Source organism: Acinonyx jubatus, chromosome D1 (assembly GCF_027475565.1).
Source record: "Acinonyx jubatus isolate Ajub_Pintada_27869175 chromosome D1, VMU_Ajub_asm_v1.0, whole genome shotgun sequence".
Classification (NCBI taxonomy): Eukaryota; Metazoa; Chordata; class Mammalia; order Carnivora; family Felidae; genus Acinonyx; species Acinonyx jubatus.
In genome coordinates, this window is record NC_069390.1 from 91,491,251 (window position 1) to 91,515,016 (window position 23,766).

Here is a 23,766-nt window from a genome sequence, read left to right on the forward strand (position 1 = left end):
AATTTACAATGTTTGACATCTAATTAAAGATTACCTGGCATGCAAAGAAGCATGTTTATGTTTTAAAAGAAGCTTATGTTTTCCTAAATATACTCATAATTAAGGGAATAACCGATTAAAACCAACTTAGCACTGAGTTATTAGAATTAGCACAGAAAAACGTTAGTTATTATGACTATATTTTATATGCTCAAAAGTTAGGATATAAAAAGGACAAATCAAACTTCTCAAGATGAAAACTACAATTTCTGAGATGAAAAATGCACTGGAGAACAAGCCTAGATCTAATGGAATCAATAATTAATAACATTTCAAAACCAAAAACACCAAGCCCACATGGGTTCACCAATCACAGAAGAAATTATACCAATTCTCTACAACCTCTTTCAGAGAACAGAAGAAGAAAAAAATATTTCTTAACTCATCCTATGATGCCAGCATTACCCTAATACCAAAACCAGACAAAGATATTACAGGAAAAGACAACTAAAGACCAATATTTTTCATGATCACAGAGACAAAAATCTTCAAAACTGTTAGCACATCAAAACTAACAATGTATAAAAAGAATTAGATGCCAAGACCAAGTGAGATTTATCCCAGGAATGCAAGGCTGGGTCAACATGAAAAAAAATCAATTAATGTCATGTATCACATCAAAAGACTAAATAAGAAAAATCACATGACCCTATAAATAAATGCAGAAAAAGCATTTGACAAAATCCAACACCATTTATGATCATACTCTTGGTAAACTAGAAATAAAAGGAACTTCCTAATCTTGATAAAGACTCAACCAAAAAAACCTACAGCTAACATCATACTCAGTGGTGAGAAACTAAACACTTACCCACGAGGATCAGGAACAAGGCAAGACTGTCTCCTCTCACCACTCCTTTTCAACATGGTACTAAAAGTCTTAGCTAATGCAATTAGACAAGAAAGGGAAATAAAAGATATAGAGATTGGGAAGGAAAATAAAACTATCTTTGTTTCCAGATGACATGACAGTCTATGTTCTTCCCAACCTGATCTATAGATTCAATGAAATCCCAATAAAAATCCCAGCAAGTTATTTTATAGATATTGACAAACTGATTCTAAACTTTATATGGAAAAGGCAAAATTCCCAGAATAGCCAACAGAATATTGAAAGAGAAAAACAAAGTTGGAAGACAGACACTATTCAACTTCAAGACTTATTATAAAGGTACAGTAATCAAGACAGTGTGGTATTGGTAGAAGAACAGACAATTAGAACAATCGACACAACACAGAGCCCAGAAATAGACCCATCTAAATAGAGTCACTTGATCTCTGACAAAGAAGCAAAGCAATGCAATGGCACAAAGACAGTCTCTTCAACAAATGGTGTGGGAACAACTGAATATCCATATGCAAAAACTCAATCTAGACGTAGAACTTACACTCGTCACAAAATTAACTCATAGAATTAAATATAAAACACAGGACTACAAAGCTCCTAGAAGATAACTTAGGAGAAAATCTATATGATCTTGGATATGGTAATGATTTTTCAGATACAATACCAAAGGCACGATCCATTAAAGAAATAACTGATAAGCTAGGCTCCATTAAAGTCAGAAACTTCTGCTCTGCAAAAGGCATTGTCAAAAGAATGAGAAGTCAAGCCACAGGTTGGGAGAAAATATTTGCAAAAGATATCTGATAAAAGACCGTGAACCTAAATATACAAAGAACTCTTAAAACTCAACAATAAGAAAACAAACCTGATTTAAAAATGTGCCAAAGACCTGAACAGACACCTCAGCAAAGAATATGCCCAGTTGGCCTTGAACAACACTAGTTTCAACTGCATGGGTCCACTTTGATATGGATTTTTTTTTACAGTACAGTACTGTAAATGTATTTTTCTTTCTTATGATTTCCTTAATAACATTTTCTTTTCTCTACTTTAGATATATATACCACATAAAATATGTGTTAATCAACCGTTTATGTTATTGTGAAGGCTTTCAGGCAACAATAAGCTACTAGTAGTTAAGTTTTGGGAGAGTCAAAAGTTACATGTGGGTTTTTGACAGTGTAGCATGTTGCTGCCCCTAACTCCCATTTTGTTCAAAGGTCGTATGATTATGGGATCATGTCTTGGTAATGAGTGAGTGAGTGAATTATTGACTGATGACTGACTGACTGACTGACTGACTGACTAAATGGTGAGGTTACTCTTCGGTGAGCATTAACATGGAAGATAAATGTTTTCATATCTTTTGCCTGGAGAGAACTATACATTTACCTCTTCCCCAGATCTCCTTGTCACCAACTTTCCAATAATGTTCCTTTCAAGTCCCCTGAGACCATCCAGCCAAATAACTGAGCACAGCCCATGGATCAGCATGGATTCCTGACTCTATAAGCATAAGAGTTTAGGTTGAGTGAACAGTAATATATCTTAGATGACCAAAACAGAGTCATAATGGCCCTTCAATCGATTCTCAGACTGGAGCCAATTTTCAACGTTTATTTATTTTTGGGACAGAGAGAGACAGAGCATGAACGGGGGAGGGGCAGAGAGAGAGGGAGACACAGAATCGGAAACAGGCTCCAGGCTCTGAGCCATCAGCCCAGAGCCCGACGCGGGGCTCAAACTCCCGGACCGCGAGATCGTGACCTGGCTGAAGTCGGACGCTTAACCGACTGCGCCACCCAGGCGCCCCAGACTGGAGCCAATTTATAGACCAAGAACCTCTTGAAGTGGAGTCCAGGTTTCCTTGAGGAAGGACCCTGCTACAATGCCAGAATTTTATACTGTTAATCTTTCTCTCAGTCTTCCACAAAGGAACCATGATCTATTATCCAAATGCCATAGGTCTCTATGAGTCAGACTATTGTGATTATTGTTTTGGCTCAGTTATCCAATTACAGTAACCACATCCCTCTTTTCTTGTTGATTAAGTACCTGCCATTCCAGAGTCCCATTATCCTCATTGCATCAGGAATCCCAATTTGGTGGTTGCAGTTCCTACTGTAATGTTTGACCTACAGAGAAGGGTGACTACAGGACTCTTCAAGAATGCTGAGGCTCCCCTCACAAGTTTTTCACAGTGGTGGTGAAAGGTGTGTCCTCGACCCTCCCAGAGCTGGTGAACAGGTCTTACATGGTAAGTTCATTCTAACGTACCAATCTCTCTAAGCTTTCGGGTACTTTCCTCTACAATATGCCAAAGAGGTTCTGGCATTTAACTTCATTTCGTATAGGCCACCTTCGGGTCCATGGTTTAGTCAACTAACCAACATATTAAAGACTCTTCTAACCCCTCAATCTAAAAGACTGAATTTGGAGTCTCTGCTGAGTGGGCACAGACCAATAAATTCTGCCTGATCCAACTTGATATTCCATCCACTATGATCCTATCCTTTTATGACCTATTCTACATGTATTCTCTAGATTTCTATACATATAAATTCTTTTTGGAGTGTAATGTATCTCCTCATAGGTCATACTTTGTATCTTACTTGGGGACTGCTGGGACTTGAGTCTAGTTATAGTTTGAGAAACTAAAAGTGCTGGCAGGGGTAGCAAATTAATATAGGCCCAAATCAGGGCAGAGGCTATGGGGATGGGTAGCAGGGTCTGATGGTTAATTTTATGCATCAACTTGATTTCACAGACCATGCGGTGCACATTATTCAGGGGACCTCTGTGAAGATGTTTTTGGATGAGATTAACATTTAAATCAGTAGACTACATAAAACAGACTGCCTTCTCTAATGTAGATGGGCCTTGTCCAATCAGTTGAAGGACTAAATAGAACAAAAAAGGCTGACCCTCCCAATAGTAAGAGGGAACTCCTCCTGACCCTGGATGCTTTGAGCTAAGACATTAGTCACATCCTGCCTTTACACTAAAACTGAAATACTGGCTTTTCCTGGGTATTGAGCCTACCAGCCTTTGTGTGTGTGTGTGTTTTAAGTTTATTTATTTAAAGTAATCTCTACACCCATCGTGGGGCTCGAACTCACGACCCTGAGATCAAGAGCTGCATGCTCCACCAACTGAGTCAGCCAGGCACCCCAAGCCTGCCAGCCTTTGAATGGCAACTATATCATCAGCAATCCTGGTTCTGCCTACAACTAAACCATTGATTCTCTTGCATCTCCAGCTTGCAGATCTTGGGACTTGTCAGTCTCAGTAATAATGTGAGCCAAATCCTTACAATAAATCATATGTATACCACATACACATACACACACACACACACACACACACACACACACATTTTTGGTTCTGTTTCTCTGGAGAACCCTAACTAATACAGAGGGAAAGAATGAGAAGGACATTAAGGAGAAAGAATGAATAAGTCTTAGCAACTGATAAAATATAGATTTGGAGGACAGGGGAAAGAGAGAGAAGATGACTCAACCAGAGGATAGTGTGCTTGAGATAAGTGAAGAGGACAAATAGATTTGGAGAAGAAGACAGTGCATCTGACTTACCCAGCCTGAGTTTGAAAGGCATGGGCTACACCCAGGGGTAGATGTACAGGTTCCTGGAGGGAACTTGGGACTAGTTTTTGGAAAATAGTTCTAGTCATGAGAAAACAATGGGAGTCATCTCTACAGAGAGAGTTGAAATTTTAGTGAATGAGACCATGTAGATTATTTCAAAGAACCTAACCAGCTCCAACTCTCTATAATGAGTTTGAATTCTGGGATTATAACTGTCCTGGTTCCAATATTCTTTTTATTTTTAACGTTTATTTAGTTTTGGGAGAAAGGCAGAACATGAGCAGGGGAGGGGCAGAGAGAGAGGCAGACACGAAATCTGAAGCAGGCTCCAGGCTCACAAGCCACGAGATCACGACCTGAGCCAATGTTGGATGCTTAACCAACTGAGAGCCACCCGGGCATCCCTTCAATATTCTTAAAGGTATCTTGGTACCTAAGCCTTTCAAAAATTACAGAATGTATATTGCTGATTAGTGGTTCAGAGACCACTTCTAGAATCCCTCTCAGAACATCCCTGCTAGATGGTCACCCTGTATCTACTAAAGCCTACAGGGACAGGAAGCTCACTCCTTCACGAAGCAGTCCATTTCTCTTCAGTCTGGAAGAATTCTTGAGAGAAGGCCAGAATGAAAAGGGGCTTCAGGGGAAGATTTGCCAGTAAAATAGAGGAAGCAGTAGGTGGACCACTGAGGAACAAAGGTATCAAGGAAATCAAAGAGGAGATCTATCAAGAAGTTACAGGAGAATCAGAACTTAGACTCCTGGAGTTATAGATGAGGAGGCTCCTGATGACTGGAGAGAAGATGATTCCAAACAAGTGGTAGAAACTAAAGTCAGATTCCCAGGGGCTAAAGACAGGTTTGGTGAGAGGAGTTAAGCGTGTTTACTGCTTCTTCAAGTGAGGGCTCTTTTAGGGGACTTTGCATTTCCCCTCCATCAGCAAGGTGTATTTGAGCCTTTCTTGGTATTTGTAGGTGGAGAACCCACCTCTATTATGAATACTTGACTACAGGAATACAATTTAGAGTGTAGGTATAGAAGAATCCACCTTTGAACGATTGCTTTATAAAGTGGGATTCATTTTGCAGATACAATTTTATAATGGCTCATATCCATACACAATTAGGCTGGAGTCATCTATTACTGCGTTACAAATCACCCCTACAACTTAATGGCAGAAAACAACAATAAAGACTTATCCCATTATTTTTGTGAGTCATGAATGTAGACAAGTCACAGTGGGGACAGCTTATCTCTGTTCTATGATATCTGGGGCCTCAGCTGAGACTCAAATGCTGAGGAGCTAGAAACATCTAAAGGCTTAACTGACACTGAAAGATCCATTTCTGGACATGACTCGTTCATGTCCCTGGCAAGTTCATGTTGGAAGTTGGTTCCTCCTGACATGATCTCCACAGTGTTGCCTGGATGTCCTCACAACAGGAGGTCTCACTTCCCAGAGTGAGCAATTCAAAGGGCCCAACGTGGAAGCTGCAATTTTGTTAATGATCTCACCTGGGGAGCCACACACCAGCAGTCTACAATATCCTATGGGTCACAGGACCAGCCCTCTTCATTGTGTAAGGGGTGAATACCAAGAGAACTGGGTCACTAGGGGCCAGCTTAGAGGCTGGTGGCCACACCTGGCATGACAGAGGTCAGTTAAAGCCAGACCAGAGCAGTACTGACAGAATGCTGAAGGTCAGGCAGCTGGCAGAGGCCCAAGCCTAACTGAGCTGGTCCACTGTCTTGGCTATTCTAGCCATGGGGTCTATAGATGCTGTGCTTGCGCTAACAGATTTTTCATTAGCCCAATCCATTAACCTTCCATAGGTGGAGAGTTTGTAATTTCCCAAAAGGGAAGCATCAGCTGGGACCTTCAAACCAAAGCCACACAAAGCCGCTTTGCTGGGCTGGACAAACTCTCTGCTTGACACATGTCTATGGGATGCACATTTTCTGGAAGCACATTTTCTGTGGCTGCTAATGAATTTAGAGCTGAGTGGGAAGGGGGAGTGAAACAACAGCAGGACCTCAGAAATGATTCTCCATTGAGCAAAGCTAGAAAGAAATCTACATTAACATAGTGGATTTGCATGAAAATAGTCTTTTCATTCTTTGTAAGGAGCCATAAATATGGATGTGTGGTGACACGTAAAACTTTGCAGGAGCCAGCAGGAGTTTCCACTATGGTTTCATGCTGGAGCACCTACCTCTTCAGCTATTTTGCTGACCCACAGGAGAACGGAAGGCCTAACATTCTTCCTCCTCACCACCTCCTACATGCCCTGGTGGGAGCTTTCCTGCCCTTTTGCCTTTCCAGGTGGAATGATGTGGCTTAGAACAGCCTAGACAGCTCGTCCTGAATAGAAGGGCAGGGAAAACCAGTGGACAGGATGGGAAAGGGAAAGGGTAAACATGTGAGAGATACTGAGGTGCCAGAAGCACAGTGGCCCCACTAGAGAAGCTTCACCTAGAAGGCGCTCTCTCTTCTTCTGGGGCAGAAGCACCTCAACAGGACTGCCCCACTTCTCAGCAGAGCTTGCTAACTCGGAGACCTGCTGCTTCTGAACAGCTAAGTCAAGGTGAAAAGGAAGGGATTTTCCTCCACGAAAAACAAGGGCTTCTGTTTCCATTACACAGCCTTTGTTATTATCGTGCTGTGTGACCAGGGCAAGTCTCAATCTTTCCACCTGTAGTTTCTTCATCTGTGGATAAGAATAATCTGCTTCTCTGGAGTTTGGATATGTAGTTCAGTGCAGAAGGAATGAGTAATTATTCACCAGACTCCAAAGCACCACTAGGTGAAAGGCTTACTGGGGAAACAGGGCAAAAGTGTTACCTTGCTCTCCAGTAATTTCCTGGGCTTCCTTCAGAGCTGTGTGGCATTAAGACAGGACCACAGACTTGGGGGCCAAATGCCTGGACAAACTGCTTGCCCTGCCTTCCTGTGTGCCTGGAACACACTGCTCCCTAGGAGCATTCTCCCCTGCCACTTTAAAATAAGGGACTTGGCCAGTGGCCCTCTGTACAGTGCTTTCTGGTCTTTCATGGCCTTGAGTTTAAAGGCTGGAACGGCCACATGGTGAACTGCGGAATGTGGACCAGATGGACATGAGTTCTCCCCCACAGGTCTCCAGAAGAGCTCAGAGATTAACCTATCCCGTTTCTTCACCTTTATTGATCACCTGGGGGACCTTGTAAAAAATATCAGTCCCCTGCCTCACCCAGACCAACTGAATAAAGATCTGAGGGCAGGGCCCCCGCTTAGGTATAGTTTAAAAAGCTCCCTGGGTGATGCAGATGTGCATCAAAGCTGAAATCACTTAACCCATCATGATTTACAGCTCTCAGCAGAGAGGCTCAGGTCCAGGCACTGGCCCAAACACTCTTATTAGTTAGAAGCAGGGATGGAAGTGGACCTTAAAGCTTCTGAACCCCAATCCCTGAAAGGTACCTAGAAGTGACTTCTGGAATCTCTATCTCCCCCACCTATGGAAACTCGTGGATTGTCTCAATGAAAATTATCCCGCATCCTGAAGGTAGCAATGGAGAGACACCTCCAGAGTGGGAGGGCAGTTGGATCACACACTGACTTTCTGAGAGTCACCTTTCCCCTTGGCAATCTCATGAATCACGGGTGCTACTATCAAGCTGGACACAAGACGCCTAATTTAAATTTTAGCTTTGCTAAAAGGGAAAATTGATGGGAAGCAGCCACAGAAAGTCACATATGACAAGAAAATCCGCCCACTTCAGCTCACCTGTCTTCTGAGGGGGATGCCTGTTGGCTGCCTCCCTGCCTAGGCCCACGTGGTGGAGGCCATTTCCTTTCCCAACAGACCAGAAAGTTCTGCGAGGCCCACTGCAGTCCGTGAGGTCAGAGTCAAGGAGGAAGGCCAGGGATCTTCTATGTTCAAGCTTCCTCTCCTGCTGACATGGTAGAAGGGCCACCCTCCCTCCAGCTCCACATCTCCCCCAGCTGTCCCCTCACTGGTGCCCTCCCAGCTTCAGGAAATGCACTGAAAGTACGCAGCAGAGGGGTGGTTTTGCTATCCTGCTTCATCTTTTCCTGGCTAAGAGACCCAAGATTCAGTCACAACAGAAAGAATTGCTGGACCTGTAGTCGGCAGGTCTGCATTCAGGTTTCGAGTGTTGGATTTGCTTGCCACAAGACCTTGGTCTATTCCTTACTTCCTCTGAGCTTTTGGCACCTCAACTTAAAAATAGGGATCTGGAACCCCACTCTACCTCTGAGGGCTGTGACAAAGACCAGTCTCACTGATGTATGTGAAAAATCTTTGTAAGCCCTAGAGTCTACTTGGGTGAGGGCCTTCATTATTAGGGAATTGAGGCTGGGATAAAAGTACAAATACTCAAAAGGACTGATTTTTCAGAGGAGTAGAATATTCTGCCCAAACCACTTCAGAGTTGGGAAATAGCTTCAAGGGATCCTTGTCTGGATCTACAGCAGAACATCCCTGGTATTTATGGGTTCCCTGAGGGCACACAACGGGGCTTACAGAGGGAGGCCTCAGCACAGACCCTGTCCTCTCCTGGATGGCAGAAGCTGTCCTGGAGCCAGAGCCTCCATAAGGAAAGCTACACACTGTATTGCTGCCGAGCAAATGTGATGATCTTCGCTACTGTCATTTATTGTGTCTGGTCCATGGAAGATGCCCATAAAAACATTTGTGGAGTGAAGTGACTTCAATATAAGGTAATGCCCATGCTAATCTCATACCCTCTTGAGATCTGCAACTTGTCAGGGCAGAATTTATAGATATTACGGAGGATTAAATTAGTTGGAAGTGAAAAAGAAATAACCAAACAAATCTCTCCAAGGAGAATACATATATATCCATCGTGGTTAAGAAGTAGGGATTACAAGTATGTACAATACATACACGACAAAAAGAAATAAGAACATAGGGGTGCCTGGGTGGCTCAGTCGGTTGAGCGTCTGACTTTGGCTCAGGTCATGATCTCATGGCTCGTGGGTTCGAGCCCCGCGTCGGGCTCTGTGCCGACAGCTTGGAGCCTGAAGCCTGCTTTGGATCTGTGTCTCCTTCTCTCTCTGCCCCTCCCCGGCTCATGCTCTGTCTGTCTCTCTCTCAAAAATAAACAAACATTAAAAAAATTAAAAAAAAAAAAGAAATAAATAAGAACACAACCCAGTTTCATAAAACTTTTTAGTGACAGCTATTCATACGTGCCCCCAAACTATGCTGGGCATTGTAGGCAGAGTATAGAAAGAAATCACTCGCAATGTTACAAGTGAGGTCAAAGACTGCATGGTGACTGAGGAAGGGGGATCAGGAAGGATTTGAGGAGGGGGTGGCATCTGATGCAGGCTGAAAAGGGGAACTAGGAGAACAATCCAACCAGGAAATCATGTGACAAACGGAAATTCTAGGGCATATTATGATTAAGTCACAACAGCTACTGCTTACTGAGCAGTGGCTGTGAGTGGGTACCGTGCTGAATGCTTTACATACAATGTCTCATTTGCTCCTCATGATACTCCCATGAGGTAGGTATTTTTATTCCCATTCTGCGCATGAAAAAACTGGATTTCAGATGGTCACAAAGCTAGTAAGTGGCAGGAACAAGGCTCAGACACTGATCTGATTCACAGCCCCCTGCCCTCAGTCCTTGATCTTCCGTAGTCCTGCATGAACGGAACTAATTGCTCATGGAGCGGCACACCGGGGGAAAAGACAGGATGAAGACAAATCATGTAATGTTTTGCTTATGGATTCTGAGGTGACTTTACTGAACAAAGAGGCTGGGGAGGGAGGCCACAGAAGGGCAAAGGTGGGGGAAGAACAAGATCAGAATTGCGCACTGAGATCACTCCAGTGGCCACGGGCACAGTGAACTATAGAGACCACGTAAGAGCCTATGGACGTGATCCAGGCTTGGGGTGAGAGAATCATTGCTTGCCATCAAGCTTTGCCACTTGAGAGTGTAATCCTCGGAACAGCAGCTTGAGCTGCTTATCACCTTGAGTTTGTTAGAAATGCAGACTTGTGAGCCCCACCCAGACCTACTGAATCAGAATCTGTATTTTAACATCATACCCAGCTAAAGCTACTGCACACTGAAACCCGACCAGCACTGCCATAAAGGGCAGAAGCTGTGCCTGGCGGGGACTAGAGGAGGGAGATAGACTCTCCTCCTGGAGGTGCACGGTTTTGGACGGCAGATGCCTTTGGGAATCCGAGGAAAGCCAAGGACCTCACCCCAGAAAAAAGTGCTGCTGCATACCAACATTAGCCTACAACTTTCAGGGCTTCACAGAGCCCTGCAGCGCCTGAGCCACTGCTGGGTCTGTAGGAAATCCCTGAATCTTAATTCATTCATAATTTAGATGGGAAGGAGTGGTAAGGAGTTTACCATTAAAACAAAATTCAAGTCTAAAGCCACAGACAGTCATTTTAGTGAACTCTCCAGAGCCTGGATAAGGCTTTGGTCACTACAGCCAGGGAGGGCCAAGGCTCTGTTTCCGTTCCCCCCACCCCCCCACCCTCCACCCCCTTGCATTGTTCTCCAAATCCCCTGGTGATCTGAGCAGATACCCTGGCACTACAAAACAAGACCTACCCTGGCCTCCTTGAGCTGGACCTGACCTGCCTGTCTGTTTTTCTTTTCTTTAGTCCCAGAAGAGCCAAAATTAGCCTCTCCTTTGTTCATTTTCTTAGGAGCCTCTACATTGTATCTCAGGAAAGGATTATCGTGCTCTGGGGACTCTACCTCACCATTGGATGTGAGGAAGGTGAGGAATGAACAGAAAATGGTCTTTGACAAATTGGTTCAATTCAGACATTCACATGACTTTCCAGGAACTGCCCACCATTGCTTCAGTAAAGCTATTGTTTCAGCTCCCAAATATTAGCCCAATAGGAGGCCAGGGAAAGTTGAGAAGCAGTCAGAGGTTTGAAAACATGACCATGTGAGCAAAGGACTTTTGTTGGCTGTCTTCTGACATTATACTGGAAATGGTGATACCCCAGAGGCTCTTGTCCCATGACTTGAGTTCTTTGTCACAAAGTGAGTCCTTTGGGGGTCAGGAGACACATTAGGGTCACTGCCAGAATGCAGAGAAGTGGGAGTGACTCCTGAGGTGTGGGCTTTGGAGGCCGCAGCATTTGAGCCTGGTTTAATTCTGCAATTACTGACTTCCTTTTACCTATTCTTTTACCTCTCACAATGAGCACTGCTTGAAAAACAAAACCATGTGCAGTGAGCCAGGGGCAAAGGTGACATGAAAGGTCAGAGCTAAAGGTTTCACACAAAGAATTCAAGGTGTGATCAGGCATTTGCTCAACTTCTCAAAAATTCCAGAGAGCTCCTGCTGACTTCATTCAGGCTTGCTCGGCCTCATATCCTTGGACATTTGGAAAATGAAGCCAGTGCTGGCAGCAGCACGTGAGAATGTGTTGATGGGAAGAACATTTGCCCCTGGGCTCATGTGGTCACCAGTGACAGAAAGGAGCCATGAGGTGATCAGGGCCCAAGCCGTTCCCTGCTGCCCACCAGCAGCAGCTGTCTCCCCAGCCTGCATCCCCAGGGGTTCACCTTGCTCCCATGGAGAGTTATGATATAGGGATTCCTACTTTGGACATACATTTTCTTCCATCTGCAAATATGTCCTGCTAGCCACACAGGGCATACAGTATTTGACAAGAGATTTGAGATTTAACTTTGAGAGCTGCACTATGTTTCCACCTTCTGATGAGAACTACCTACCCAGGATACCTCCCCGGTCTCGTACAACTCCCTGCTTAGGCTAACTATAAGGGCAACCTTCTGCCCACTCTGTCCACACCCTCCCCACGGGCCCCTTCCCACTAGGGCATCTCACTAGGATTTGGGACTCCCAGACTTACTGAATCAGCAAGACTTAAGAATCTGTATGATAAGCAGACCACCTCAGTGATTCTGCTGCACACTGGGGAGGGAATCACTGAGTCAGCTGATCTTGAAGGACAGACTTAGCTCCAATACTCTAGATCAAAATATTCCGACGGATGGCAGCCTCCAGGAAATAAGCCTGCCTCCCAACTTGTAGAGGTGACTTTTACCAACCATTACATCTCAGTCTTCTTGTCTCAGTGATTCTCTACCTTGGCTGGATATTAGAATCAGGCATTGGGTTTAAAAAAATTATACATAATACAGGGGCACCAGGGTGGCTCACTTGGTTAAGCATCAGCTTGGGCTTAGGTCATGATCTCACAGTTTGTGAGTTTGAGCCTCATGTCGGGCTCTGTGCTGTATGGAACCTGCTTGGGATTCTCTCTCTCCCTCTCTGCCTGCCCCTGCCCTACTCATGCACGCATGTGCATGTACTCTCTCTCTCAAAATAAATAAACTTAAAAAATTTTTTTAATTATACATAACACAGATTCCAAGCAGAGATTAGATGTGTGGGTTTCACCTTCTCCAAGAAGCAAAACAGCGCCTTAAAATCCCCAACAATGGTTCCACCAGAAGAGTGTGTGTCGGCACCTGGTTATCTCGGGCAATATCCTTACTGAGGGTCAATCACGTGGCACCAAAGGGCAAGCAGCCTTTTGAACAAAGTAGGATGTGGGGACCCCAGGAATTACCCTAACGTCCTTTAAAAGACTACCTTCGCTGGGGACAGGGCCGTGCCCAGACCCTTTAGGTTCCAAGATGGCCACAGAAATGCTGTGGACCCCAGGGTGGATCTCTGTGGGGAAGAAGGTGGGAGAATGGAGGCTTTGGCTCCACCAGCTACAGGAGCTGGAACTAGTCCTGACTCAGCACTGCAGGGCCGGCCGGCATCCTGGCAGGAGCCTGCGTACATGAACTGCTGTATTAGGAGACCAAGTCAGGGTACAGTGGGCTACGGGTAGCAAAGGGGGAGGTGGTGGTCCCTTCTCAAAGGGCCACAGCTGGGCCTGAAAGGCTGCTAGGAGCAGCGGGCAAGCACTAGCTGACGACAAGGTAGGACGAGGGCCCAACAGTGACGCTGTAAGGCAGTGAGAGGTCACAGCAGAAGTAATGATAAATGCTAATATTTCTCTGGTGCTATTTGCCCAGCAATGACCTCAGTGCCTTGCACTTATTCATTCATTTAATCACATTTAATAACAGTTCTGCGAGGGAGTCATGACCAGCCCTATTGTAAAGAGAAGGAAACTGAGCTGTGGAGGTTATACAGAGAGTAGCCACCAGGCTGGGAGCCAGGGCAGTCTGGCTCCAGAGCCCACACCAGTAATCACCAGGTAGGCTTTGACGCCCCCATGATGACAGCCATTATTTACTGAGCACTTACTATGTGCTATGACGTTCTCTGTGCTCTTTTAGTCCTCACCACTATCTTATGAGGTGGGAACTGTTTTAGTTTCCATTTCACAGATGAGAAAATTGAGGCACAGGGAAGATAAGTAGTGAACGGCTCATCGTCCATTCTATCCCCTCTGGGAACAGAAGCTGGGCTAACCCCACCCACGGCAGTTCCATCACTTTTTTAGAACTTCTAAGCCTTTAGGCTTATCAGAGAACTGAAGCTAGATGAGAATCTTTACTAGGTGATACTGAGCTTCCTGCAATAAAACACGTGCAGTTTTTAGTGAGAACTGGAAAAACAAAGATCATGTGACAATATCTCTACCTCCAAATGTGTAAAAGCAGATCATATCAATTTCAGCAGTCCTGCCCCAAACTTACTAAATCAGAATACATGAAAGGTGGAGCCAAGAAATCTGAATTAAAACAACACCAAAAACAAACCACAGGTGATTCTGGTACATAGCCAGGGTTGAGAATTACTGTCTTTATTTCATAGTAATATTTACAGCCCTCAATGAGCAAGCAGTATTTCCAAAAACCATCTTTAGTTTTCAAGTCTTTTTGCTTAGAAAGAAGCTACGTGCGGGAACTGACCAGAGGAGAGGAGCTGGTTAAGGATGGGGGCAGAGAAGCAAAGCCCATGGGGCTTTAACACTCATATCCACGTGCACTTTGTTCATGCCCTCCCTTCGCCTTCTCCATTTGGAAAATCAACATCTGTTCTTCAAATACAGGCCCAAATGTCATATTCCTCGTGACACTTCCCCTGTCTAGCCTCCCTTCCTCCAGCCTTGCCCTGCCAAAGACTGCCACCCCGTGAGCCCCCAGCACAAACCTCTCTAAGAGCACTGCTGACCTCATTCCTTCTCTGTATTCTCCCTGCACCACATTTGCAGGACTGGCAATAATTTACATGCTCCCCCTGGCCCAGCAGATGTCTGGGACATAATAACCTCTTGGAAAGTACTAGACGAATGAATATAAGGGAAAGAAAGAAGGGAAGAGCCGATACAGGGATAAAGAAGACAAAAATGGCCAAAGGGGTAACCACAGAGGGAGGATGGCTAGTGAAATCTGATTTAGTGCTGACTCCTTGAGCACATGTGATCCTTGCTCTGAACCATGGGACAGCCAGTCCAGGCACTCACTTGGTCAGCCTGGCACTGTGTGCAGAGTACTGAGAGTCACGTGAGAACATTTATGATTTCACCAGGAATCACTGCTTATTTCTGCTGAGCCTTAAAACAACCTTGTGAGATAAGCAGAGTAGATGTTGATAATCTCATTTTATAGCTAAGAAAATGAAGGCTCAGAAACCTGATAAACATGTCCAAGACCACATGGCTAGGAAGCAGAGCATGGATTAATTCAGATTCACTGCTAGATAAAAGTGGCTCATATTGTTAAGGTTGGAAGAGACCTAGCATATCATCTGATCCAACTCTCTGGTCAATGGCGCATCTTCCCCAGCTGCTCTTCAAGGAGGGGTGATGGAGCTGAGTCAGAGTATGGGGAGCTCTGTGCAACCACTGCATCTTGGACAGGCCACATGAAAGTTCTCCCTGGCACTGAGTGAAGTCTTTCTCTGTAGCATATACCTGCCAACTCAACCCCCTCCTCCTGAAGACTAACCAAAGGCATTGCTCCCGTCCCACTCTGCCAGTTCTGCTCTGCTGCCCCTGAGATGCCAAGGCCGATGGGCTGATATCCTGGACTGAGTGGAGGTCCTGCTTCCCTCTTTTGCAGCACTCTGACAGAGAGCTGCCAGCGCTGGCTCAGCCAGGACGCTGACATTCTGGACAGTGTGAGTGTGTCACCACTTGCCTGTGGGGATCTATTTCATCGGTTAAGGCATATCACAAGGGCATCATCCTCTGCCATTCTCTGTTTGCTCAGGAGAAAATGAGCATCTCAAGGTATCTCAATCCTGCTTCCTCAGAGGTTTAAAGGACTTCACTCACACAACCTCGTAATAAAAATATACTCAAGGCCTAAAAACCATCTAGCTGAGTTGCAAAACTAATTGTTTTGTGCCTACAAAGTAATAATAACAGATATCTCACTGGCCTTTAAGAGTTGAAAGGCCCTTTCGTGGTTTGTTTTCAGTTTTTGTAGCCCATCAAGAAGGCAGGCAGGAGAGAAGAAAACTGGTTTTTGTGAACAAGAATAATGGGAATCAGCCTCACAGCTTACAAGTGTGGGATCAGGACTTACCCCAGGTGCTCTCGGTCCGAGGTCAGTGACTTGGACCCGCATGGCCCACCAGCGCAAACCCTGTGCAGACCAGCCAGCCAGGTGCTGACAGTGCCCAGCACCCACAGACTTCCGCTCAGGCCTGAGTGGTGGCTGCTCCCACTGGGACGGTAGCAGACTTCTGAGCACTGCTTCATTTTGTATTCTCTCATCTCAGTAGGAAAAGGCGATTCAGGAAAAGAACCTTTGGCATGGTGCTCCAGGTTTTCCAGTTGTCTAGCTTTCGAAGCCCTGGTTGATCCCCTGGGTCTGACCATTACTCATATCCATGGAGGCACCTTAGCAGGGCTATCTAAGATATAGGGCCTATTTTTATCTCAGTATCAGACAAACTGAATCTATCCACCTTTGTGGCCTGACATCCCCCAATCAGCTGGCTCTGAATCCAGCCACACTGGGAAGCTGCTAGAAAAGCAGTTCCTAGTAATCCAGCTGCTTCCCTCTTGCAAAGCCCTAGGATTTTAGGGACCTCTTCTGGCAAGTGTGGTGGAGAGCCATCTTCATGGTGGAGCTGACGGTGAGAGTCCAAACTATACCTTTGCCCCCAACTTTTTCCTCTGGACAGCTTCAAACCCACAGAAAACCTGAAGGAATAATACAATGAGCATGTGTACTATTCACCTAGATTCACCAGTTCTCATCTCGTCACATCTGCTTTATCACTTTCTCTCCATATACATACACAGCCAACCCCTGAACAACACAGGTTTGAACTGCACAGATCCATTTATACATGGATTCTTTTCAATACAGTCCAGTACTATAAATGTATTTTCTCTTCCTTATGATTTCCTTAATAATATTTTCTCTCCTCTAACTTATTGTATTGTAAGAATACAGTATATGATACACAAAATGCACAAAATATGTGCTAATCAACCATTTATGTCACCAGTAAGGCTTCCAGTCAACATTAGGCTATTTGTAGTTAAGTTTGGGGGAGTCCAAAGTCATATGCAAATTTTCAACTGTGCAGGGCATCAGTATACCTAACCCCTACATTGTTCAAGGGTAAACTGTACAGATGGCAAACAAATATATTAAAAAATGCGGCATCGTATGCTATGAGGGAAATGCAAAATAAAACAATGAGATACCACTGCACAGCTATTAAAATAGCCAAAATCTAGGGGCGCCTGGGTGGCTCAGTTGGTTAAACATCTGACCTCGACTCAGGTCATGATCTCAGAGTTTATGGGTTCAAGCCCCACGCTGGGCTCTATGCTGACAGCTCAGAGCCTGGAACCTGCTTCAGATTCTGTCTCCCTCTCTCTCCGCCCCTCCCCCATCACACTCTCTTTCCTCAAAAATGAATAAACATTTAAAAAAATTAAAAAAAAAAAGAATAGCCAAAATCTAGAACACTGTCACACCAAATGCTGACAAGGAGGTGGAGCAAAGAGAACCTCACTGCTAGCAGGAATACAAAATTGCACAGCCAGCTTACTCGTACCATATAATCTGGCAGTCACACTGCTTGGTATTTACCCAAAGGACTTCAAAAGTTATATCCAAACAAAACCTGCACTTGGATGTTTATTGCAGCCTTTTTCATAACTGCCAAATCTTGGAAGAAACCAAGATGTCCTTCAGTAGATGAACAGATAAATAAACTGTGATATACCCAGACAATGGAATATTGTTCAGTGGTAAAAAGAAATGAGCTACCAAGCCATGAAAAGACATAGAGAAACTTAAATGCATATTACTAATTGAAAGAAGCAATATGAAAAGGCTACATACTGTATGATCCCAACTACAGGTATCCCCAGATTTTCAAAAGTTTGTGTTATTCCACTTTGCTTTTACAAAAGCCTTACATTAACACCTATTTTCACTAACTGAAAGAAATCTGAAGATTTTTGCTTTTACGAAAAATGAAAACAGCGTTCAGTTTTTGTTTTGCAGTGAACCATCACAGAGGGAGCCGGTACCCTCAGCAGTGAGAGTGGCACCACGAAGCTCCTTCCTTGGGAACTACACTCAGCAATCTCAGCATCAAGCCACCACCGCTGTGAAGGTTAGCATCTGTGATTCATCTTGATTTATTTTGTATATCCATTAGCATAATGTGTTCTAGAGTCAGAAAAGCTTAGGAGAGATTAGTTTTTTGGGTCTAGGAACACTCAAAAATTTTTCTGTATCAATTAATGGTAATTGCTTCTTAGCTTTACACCATTTCAGCTTATGAAAGATCTCGTAGGAATGCTCTACTTTGGGATAGGAAGGGAAACCTGTGTATGACATTCTGAAAACAGCAAAACAGTGGAGACCGTGAAAAGATCAGTGGTTGCCAGAAGTTAGCAGGGGAGGGCAGGGCTAGAGGGATGAATGGACAGAGCATCCAGGACTTCCAGGGCAGTAAAACTACTCTGTATGGTGTTATAAAGATAAATACATGCTGTTATACATTTGTCCCGACCCATAAATGTGCAACACCAACAGTGAACCCTAATGTAAACCGTGGACTTTGGGACTTAAGTTCATCATTTGTAACAAATGTGCCACGCTGGTAGAGTATGCTGCTAACTGAAGTGGCTCTGAATGTTGGGGGACAAGGAGTATATGAGAAATTGCTGTGAACTTAAAACTGCTCTATAAAGATAATTTTAAAAATACACTGGATGGGATTACCAGCAGATTAGATGTTACAGAACCAAATCTGAAAGCATAAATGATAGAAATTATTTCAAATAAAGCACAGAAAAAAAATAATCCAAAAAGAAGCAAATAATCCAATTAAAAATGGATAAAAGGCTTGAACAGATTTTTCTCCAAAGATGATCTGTAAATGTCATCAGGCATAGTAAAAGTTGCTCAACATCGCTAATCATTAGGAAATGCAAACCAAAACCTCAGTGAAATATCACCTCACACCCATCAGGATGGGTACTATCAAAAAAACAACATAAGTGTTGGCGTGGATGTGAGCAATTGGAACCTTTGTGCACTGTCGGCAGGAATGCAAAATGGAGCAACCACTGTGGAACATAGGATGGACATTCTTCAAAAAATTAAAAATAGAACTGCCATATGATCTAGGAATCCCACTTCTGAGTATATATCTAAAAGAAGTGAAAGCAAGGTATTTGCACACCCATATCTGCAAACCCATATTCACTGTGGCATTAAGAAGCAACACATGTCCATCTACAGATAAATAGCTAAATAAAATGTGCTATTATATACAATAGAATGTTAATATGATTCAACTTTCAAAAGGAAAGAAATATGGTAACATGGGAATCTTAAGGACATTATGCTAAGTCAAATAAGCCAGTCACAGAAAGACAAATAACATATGATTACACTAATACGAGGATGTAAAGTAGTCAAATTCATAGAAACAGAAAGTAGAATGGTCAATTACCAGAGGCTATGGGGCGAGGGGGAGTTGTTTAACAGTACAGAGTTTTCTATTTGCAAGATGAAAAAGTTCTGGAGATCTGCTTCATGGCAATGTGAATATAACATTTATTTACTGACACTACTAAACTGTGCACTTTTTAAAAAGCATGTTAAATAGGGCACCTGGGTGGCTCAGTCGGTTGAGCATCTGACTTCAGCTCAGGTCATGATCTCACAGTTCATGGGTTTGAGCCCCACGTTGGGCTTTGTGCTGACAGCTCAGAGCCTGGAACCTGCTTCAGATTCTGTGTCTCCCTCTCTCTGCCCCTCCCCTGCTTGTGCTCTGTCCCTCTCTCTAAAAAATAAATAAAATGTTAAAAAAAAATTTAAAAAGCATGTCATATAAATAAATGAACAAATAAAAGGGAAAAATGAAACAAAGTTGTTCTTAGACCTACAAAAGCTAAAAGAATTCATTGCCAGCATACCAGCAACTACAAGAAATGTTAAAGGTTGCAAAATAATACTTTATCTTTTTTTTTGCAAAATAATACTTTAGGTTATGTATATAACTATTCTTCTTGTGTCTTTAAATAATAGACTTTAAAAAATAATAATGTAGTTTGTACATAAAAGTAAAATGCATGGGGGCGCCTGGGTGGCTCAGTCAGTTAGGCGACTGACTTTGGCTCAGGTCATGATCTCACGGTTCATGAGTTCGAGCCCCTATTGGGCTCTGTGTTGACAGCTCGGAGCCTGGAGCCTGCTTCCGATTCTGTGTCTCCTTCTCTCTCTGGCCCTCCCCCGCTCGCACTCTGTCTCTGTATCTCTCAAAAATAAATAAATGTAAAAAAAAAAAAAAGTAAAATGCATGATAACCATAGGACAAAGGCTGGGATAGGAGAAATGGAAGTATATTCTTGCAAGATTCTTATACTATGATTTTTATACTATATGTATAGTAGTATAATATCATTGGAAAGTAGACTGTAGAAAAGCTAGACATGTATACCACAAACCCTAGAATAACCAATAATATAGCAAAAAAAAGTTATAGCTAACATGCAAAGGAGATCAAACAGAATTATAAAAACATGAAAGTAACTCAAAAGAAGGCAGAAAAAGAAAAAAAAAGGGGGGGAACAAAAAGCAAATGGCACAAATAGAAAACAAACGGCAATATGATACTCTGATATCAAACCCTGTCAATAATCACATTAAAGGTAAATGATCTGAAACACCCCGATTAAAAGGCAGAAATTGTCAAATCTGACAAAAAGTCAAGAATTAATTATATGCTGCTGACAAGAAATGCACTTTAAATATAAAGGAACAAATTGGTTAAAAAATAAGAGGATGGAAAAAAATACATTGCGCTAGCACTAATTAAAAGAAGGCTGAGTGATTATATTAATATCACACAATGTAGATTTCAGAGAACACAAAATTCTCAGGGATAATGAAGATCACTTCATAATTACAGAGTCAATTCATTAAAGAGACATAACAACCTCAAACATTTATACATCTTATAACAGAACTTCAAAATATATGAAGCAAAGACTGATGGAACTATAAGGAGATGTGACAAATCCACAGAGATTTCAATACTACTGTCTCAATTATTGATGAAGTAAGTAAGCATAAAAATGGCAAGGACGGGGGTGCCTGGGTGGCTCAGTAGGTTAGGTGTCCAACTCCAGATTTCAGCTTGGGTGGTGATCTCAAAGTGGTGAGATCAAGCCCCATGTGGGACTCTGTGCTGAGTGAGGAGCCTGCTTAAGATTCACTCTCTTTCTGCCCCCTCCCCCAGCTCTCTCACACACTCACACACACACACACACACACTCTCTCTCTCTCTCTCTCTCTCTCTCTCTCTCAAAATAAATAAACATTTAAAAAAAAGAGAGAAACTTGAAAATCACATATTTAGAAATTTTTTTTAATGTTTATTTTTGAGAGAGAGAGAGACAGGATGTGAGCAGGGGGAGGGGCAGAGAGAGAGGGAGACACAGAATCTGAAGCAGGCTCCATCCAGGCTCCCAGCTGTCAGCACAGAGCCCAACGCAGGGCTCGAACTCACAAACCATGACATCATGACCTCAGCTGAAATCCAACGGATGCTTAACTGACTGAGCCACCCAGGAGCCCCAAATATTTGGAAATTAAATAATACACTTCTAAATAACCCACGATCAAAGAGAAACAAAGGAAACATGAGCAAGTATTTGGAACTGAATGGAAATGAATCCATCAGGTGCTGTTAGAGTAGTGAATTTTTTATATGAGAAAAGAAGAAAGGTATCAAATCAACGACCTACTCTTCTACATTAAGAACCCCCCCCCAAAAAAGGGAAATTAAGCCTAAAGTAAGAAGAGACTAAATAATAAAGATCAGAACAGAAATCAATAAATTAGGGAACAGAAGAGTGAAAAAAAAATGAAAAAGCTAGGTCTTTGAAAAGTTCTATAAAATTGATATATCTTCAGCCACCTAGATCACACATACAAAAAGAAGGAACAAATTATTAAGATAAAAAATAAGAGGAGCAACAGAAGCAACATCACTACAGATTCTGCAGATAGTAAAAGAATGATAGAAGAACACTAAAGACAATGTTATGCCAAAATATTTAACAACTTAGATGAAATGACAAATTTGTTAAAAGACACAAACTACTAAAGCTTACTTAAGAAAATAGAGATAGCCTAAATAGCCCTGTATCTATTATCAACAGTGAAAATGTTGTTAATAACCTTTCCACAGGGGTGCCTGGGTGGCTCAGTCGGTTAAGTGGCCGACTTCGGCTCAGGCCATGATCTCGCGGTCCGTGAGTTCTAGCCCCGCGTCGGGCTCTGTGCTGACAGCTCAGAGCCTGGAGCCTGCTTCAGATTCTGTGTCTCCCTCTCTCTGACCCTCCCCTGTTCATGCTCTCTCCCTGTCTCAAAAATAAATAAACGTTAAAAAAAAAAATTAAAAAAAATAACCTTTCCACAATGAAAACTCTAGAGTCAGATGGATTCATTGGCAAATTCTACCAAACATTCATGATAGAAATAATACCTATTCTGCATAAACTCTTCCAAAACAAAACAAAACAAAACTGGAGAGAATACTTCCCAACCCATTCTATCAGCCTCTGAAATGAAAACTAATCAAAGATATTACAAGGAAAGTATAAGCTAGTATCTCTTAGAACACAGACATAAATTCTGAACAAAATTCTCAGCAAATCTAATCAAGCAATATATTAAAAGGACTATACATTGGGGTACCTGGGTGGCTCAGTCGGTTGAGCACCTGACTTTGGCTCAGGTCATGATGTTACAGTTTGTGGGTTCGAACCCTGCGTCCAGGCTCTGTGCTGACAGCTGGGAGCCTGGATGGAGCCTGCTTCAGATTCTGTATCTCCCTCTCTCTCTGCTCCTCCCCCACTCACACTCTGTCTCTCTCTCAAAAATAAATAAACATTAAAAAAAAAAGGGTTATACATTATTACCAAGTGAGGTGTACCCCAGAAACACAGGGTTGGTTTAACATTCAACTATCAAACAATGTTATTCCCCATATTAATAAACTAAAAAAGAAAAACTATTATGGTCATCTCACTAGAGAGAAAAAGATTTTTGACGAAATCTAACATCCATGCCTGATAAAAATTCCCAACAAACTAAATGGCATCCATGAAAAAACTACAGCTGACATGACACTTAATGATGAAAGACTAAATGTTTTCCTGAGATCCAGGATTGTCCACTCTGAGCACTTCTATTCAACATTGTACTGAAGGTTCTAGCCAGTATAATCAGGCAAGAAAGAGAAAGAAAAGCCATCCAGCCAGATTTAAAGAAAGAAATACAAGTGTCTTTGAAGATAACACATGATCACCATGTAAATAAATCCAATGAATTAATAAGTACGCTTATTAATAAGGTTGCAGGATATAAGATCCATACCCAAAAATCAATTGTGCATTTCCACATACTAGCAACAACAGCAAAAAATCAGAAACAAATAAAATAAACACCATTTACAAAGCCATTACCAAACACCACTACAAAAATATGAAATACTTAGGGACAGATATGATAAAAGACGTGAAAGACCTATACACTAAAAACCATAATTGAGAAAAACTAAAGAAGAGCTAAATAAATGGAACAATATACCTTTGTCACAGGTTGGAAGACTCAGTATCATAACATGTCAATTCTCCCCAAATTATCTATAGATTCAATACAATCAAAAAATCCAAGAAGGCTTTTCGTATGAATTGACAAACTTATTTTAAAATTCATATGGAAATGCAGGGGTGCCTGGATGGCTCAGTTGGTTGAGCATCCGACTTT

General features: G+C 42.8%; 1 protein-coding gene and 1 non-coding gene across 10 annotated transcripts in view; one reads left to right on the forward strand and one right to left on the reverse strand.

Moving 5' to 3' along the window:
• The window catches only part of CCDC15 (coiled-coil domain containing 15), a 97,149-nt gene that overhangs the window by 16,788 nt on the left and 56,595 nt on the right, over positions 1-23,766 (reverse strand). The window contains exon 14 of one of the 9 annotated variants that reach the window (XR_008290585.1): positions 2,279-2,392. The exons of 7 other annotated variants lie outside the window; for them this stretch is intronic. Coding sequence is in view for 1 of the 2 variants with exons in the window: in XM_053203918.1 (XP_053059893.1) it covers positions 16,361-16,652 (292 nt within the window). In the remaining variant the exon portion in view is untranslated. Of the gene's footprint in view, positions 1-2,278; positions 2,393-2,704; positions 16,653-23,766 lie in introns of those variants that run through there. One more of the 9 variants, XM_053203918.1, reaches the window with a different exon arrangement.
• On the forward strand, positions 9,428-9,512 carry TRNAQ-UUG (transfer RNA glutamine (anticodon UUG)). Its single transcript has one exon. It is a non-coding gene; the product is annotated as a tRNA-Gln (tRNA).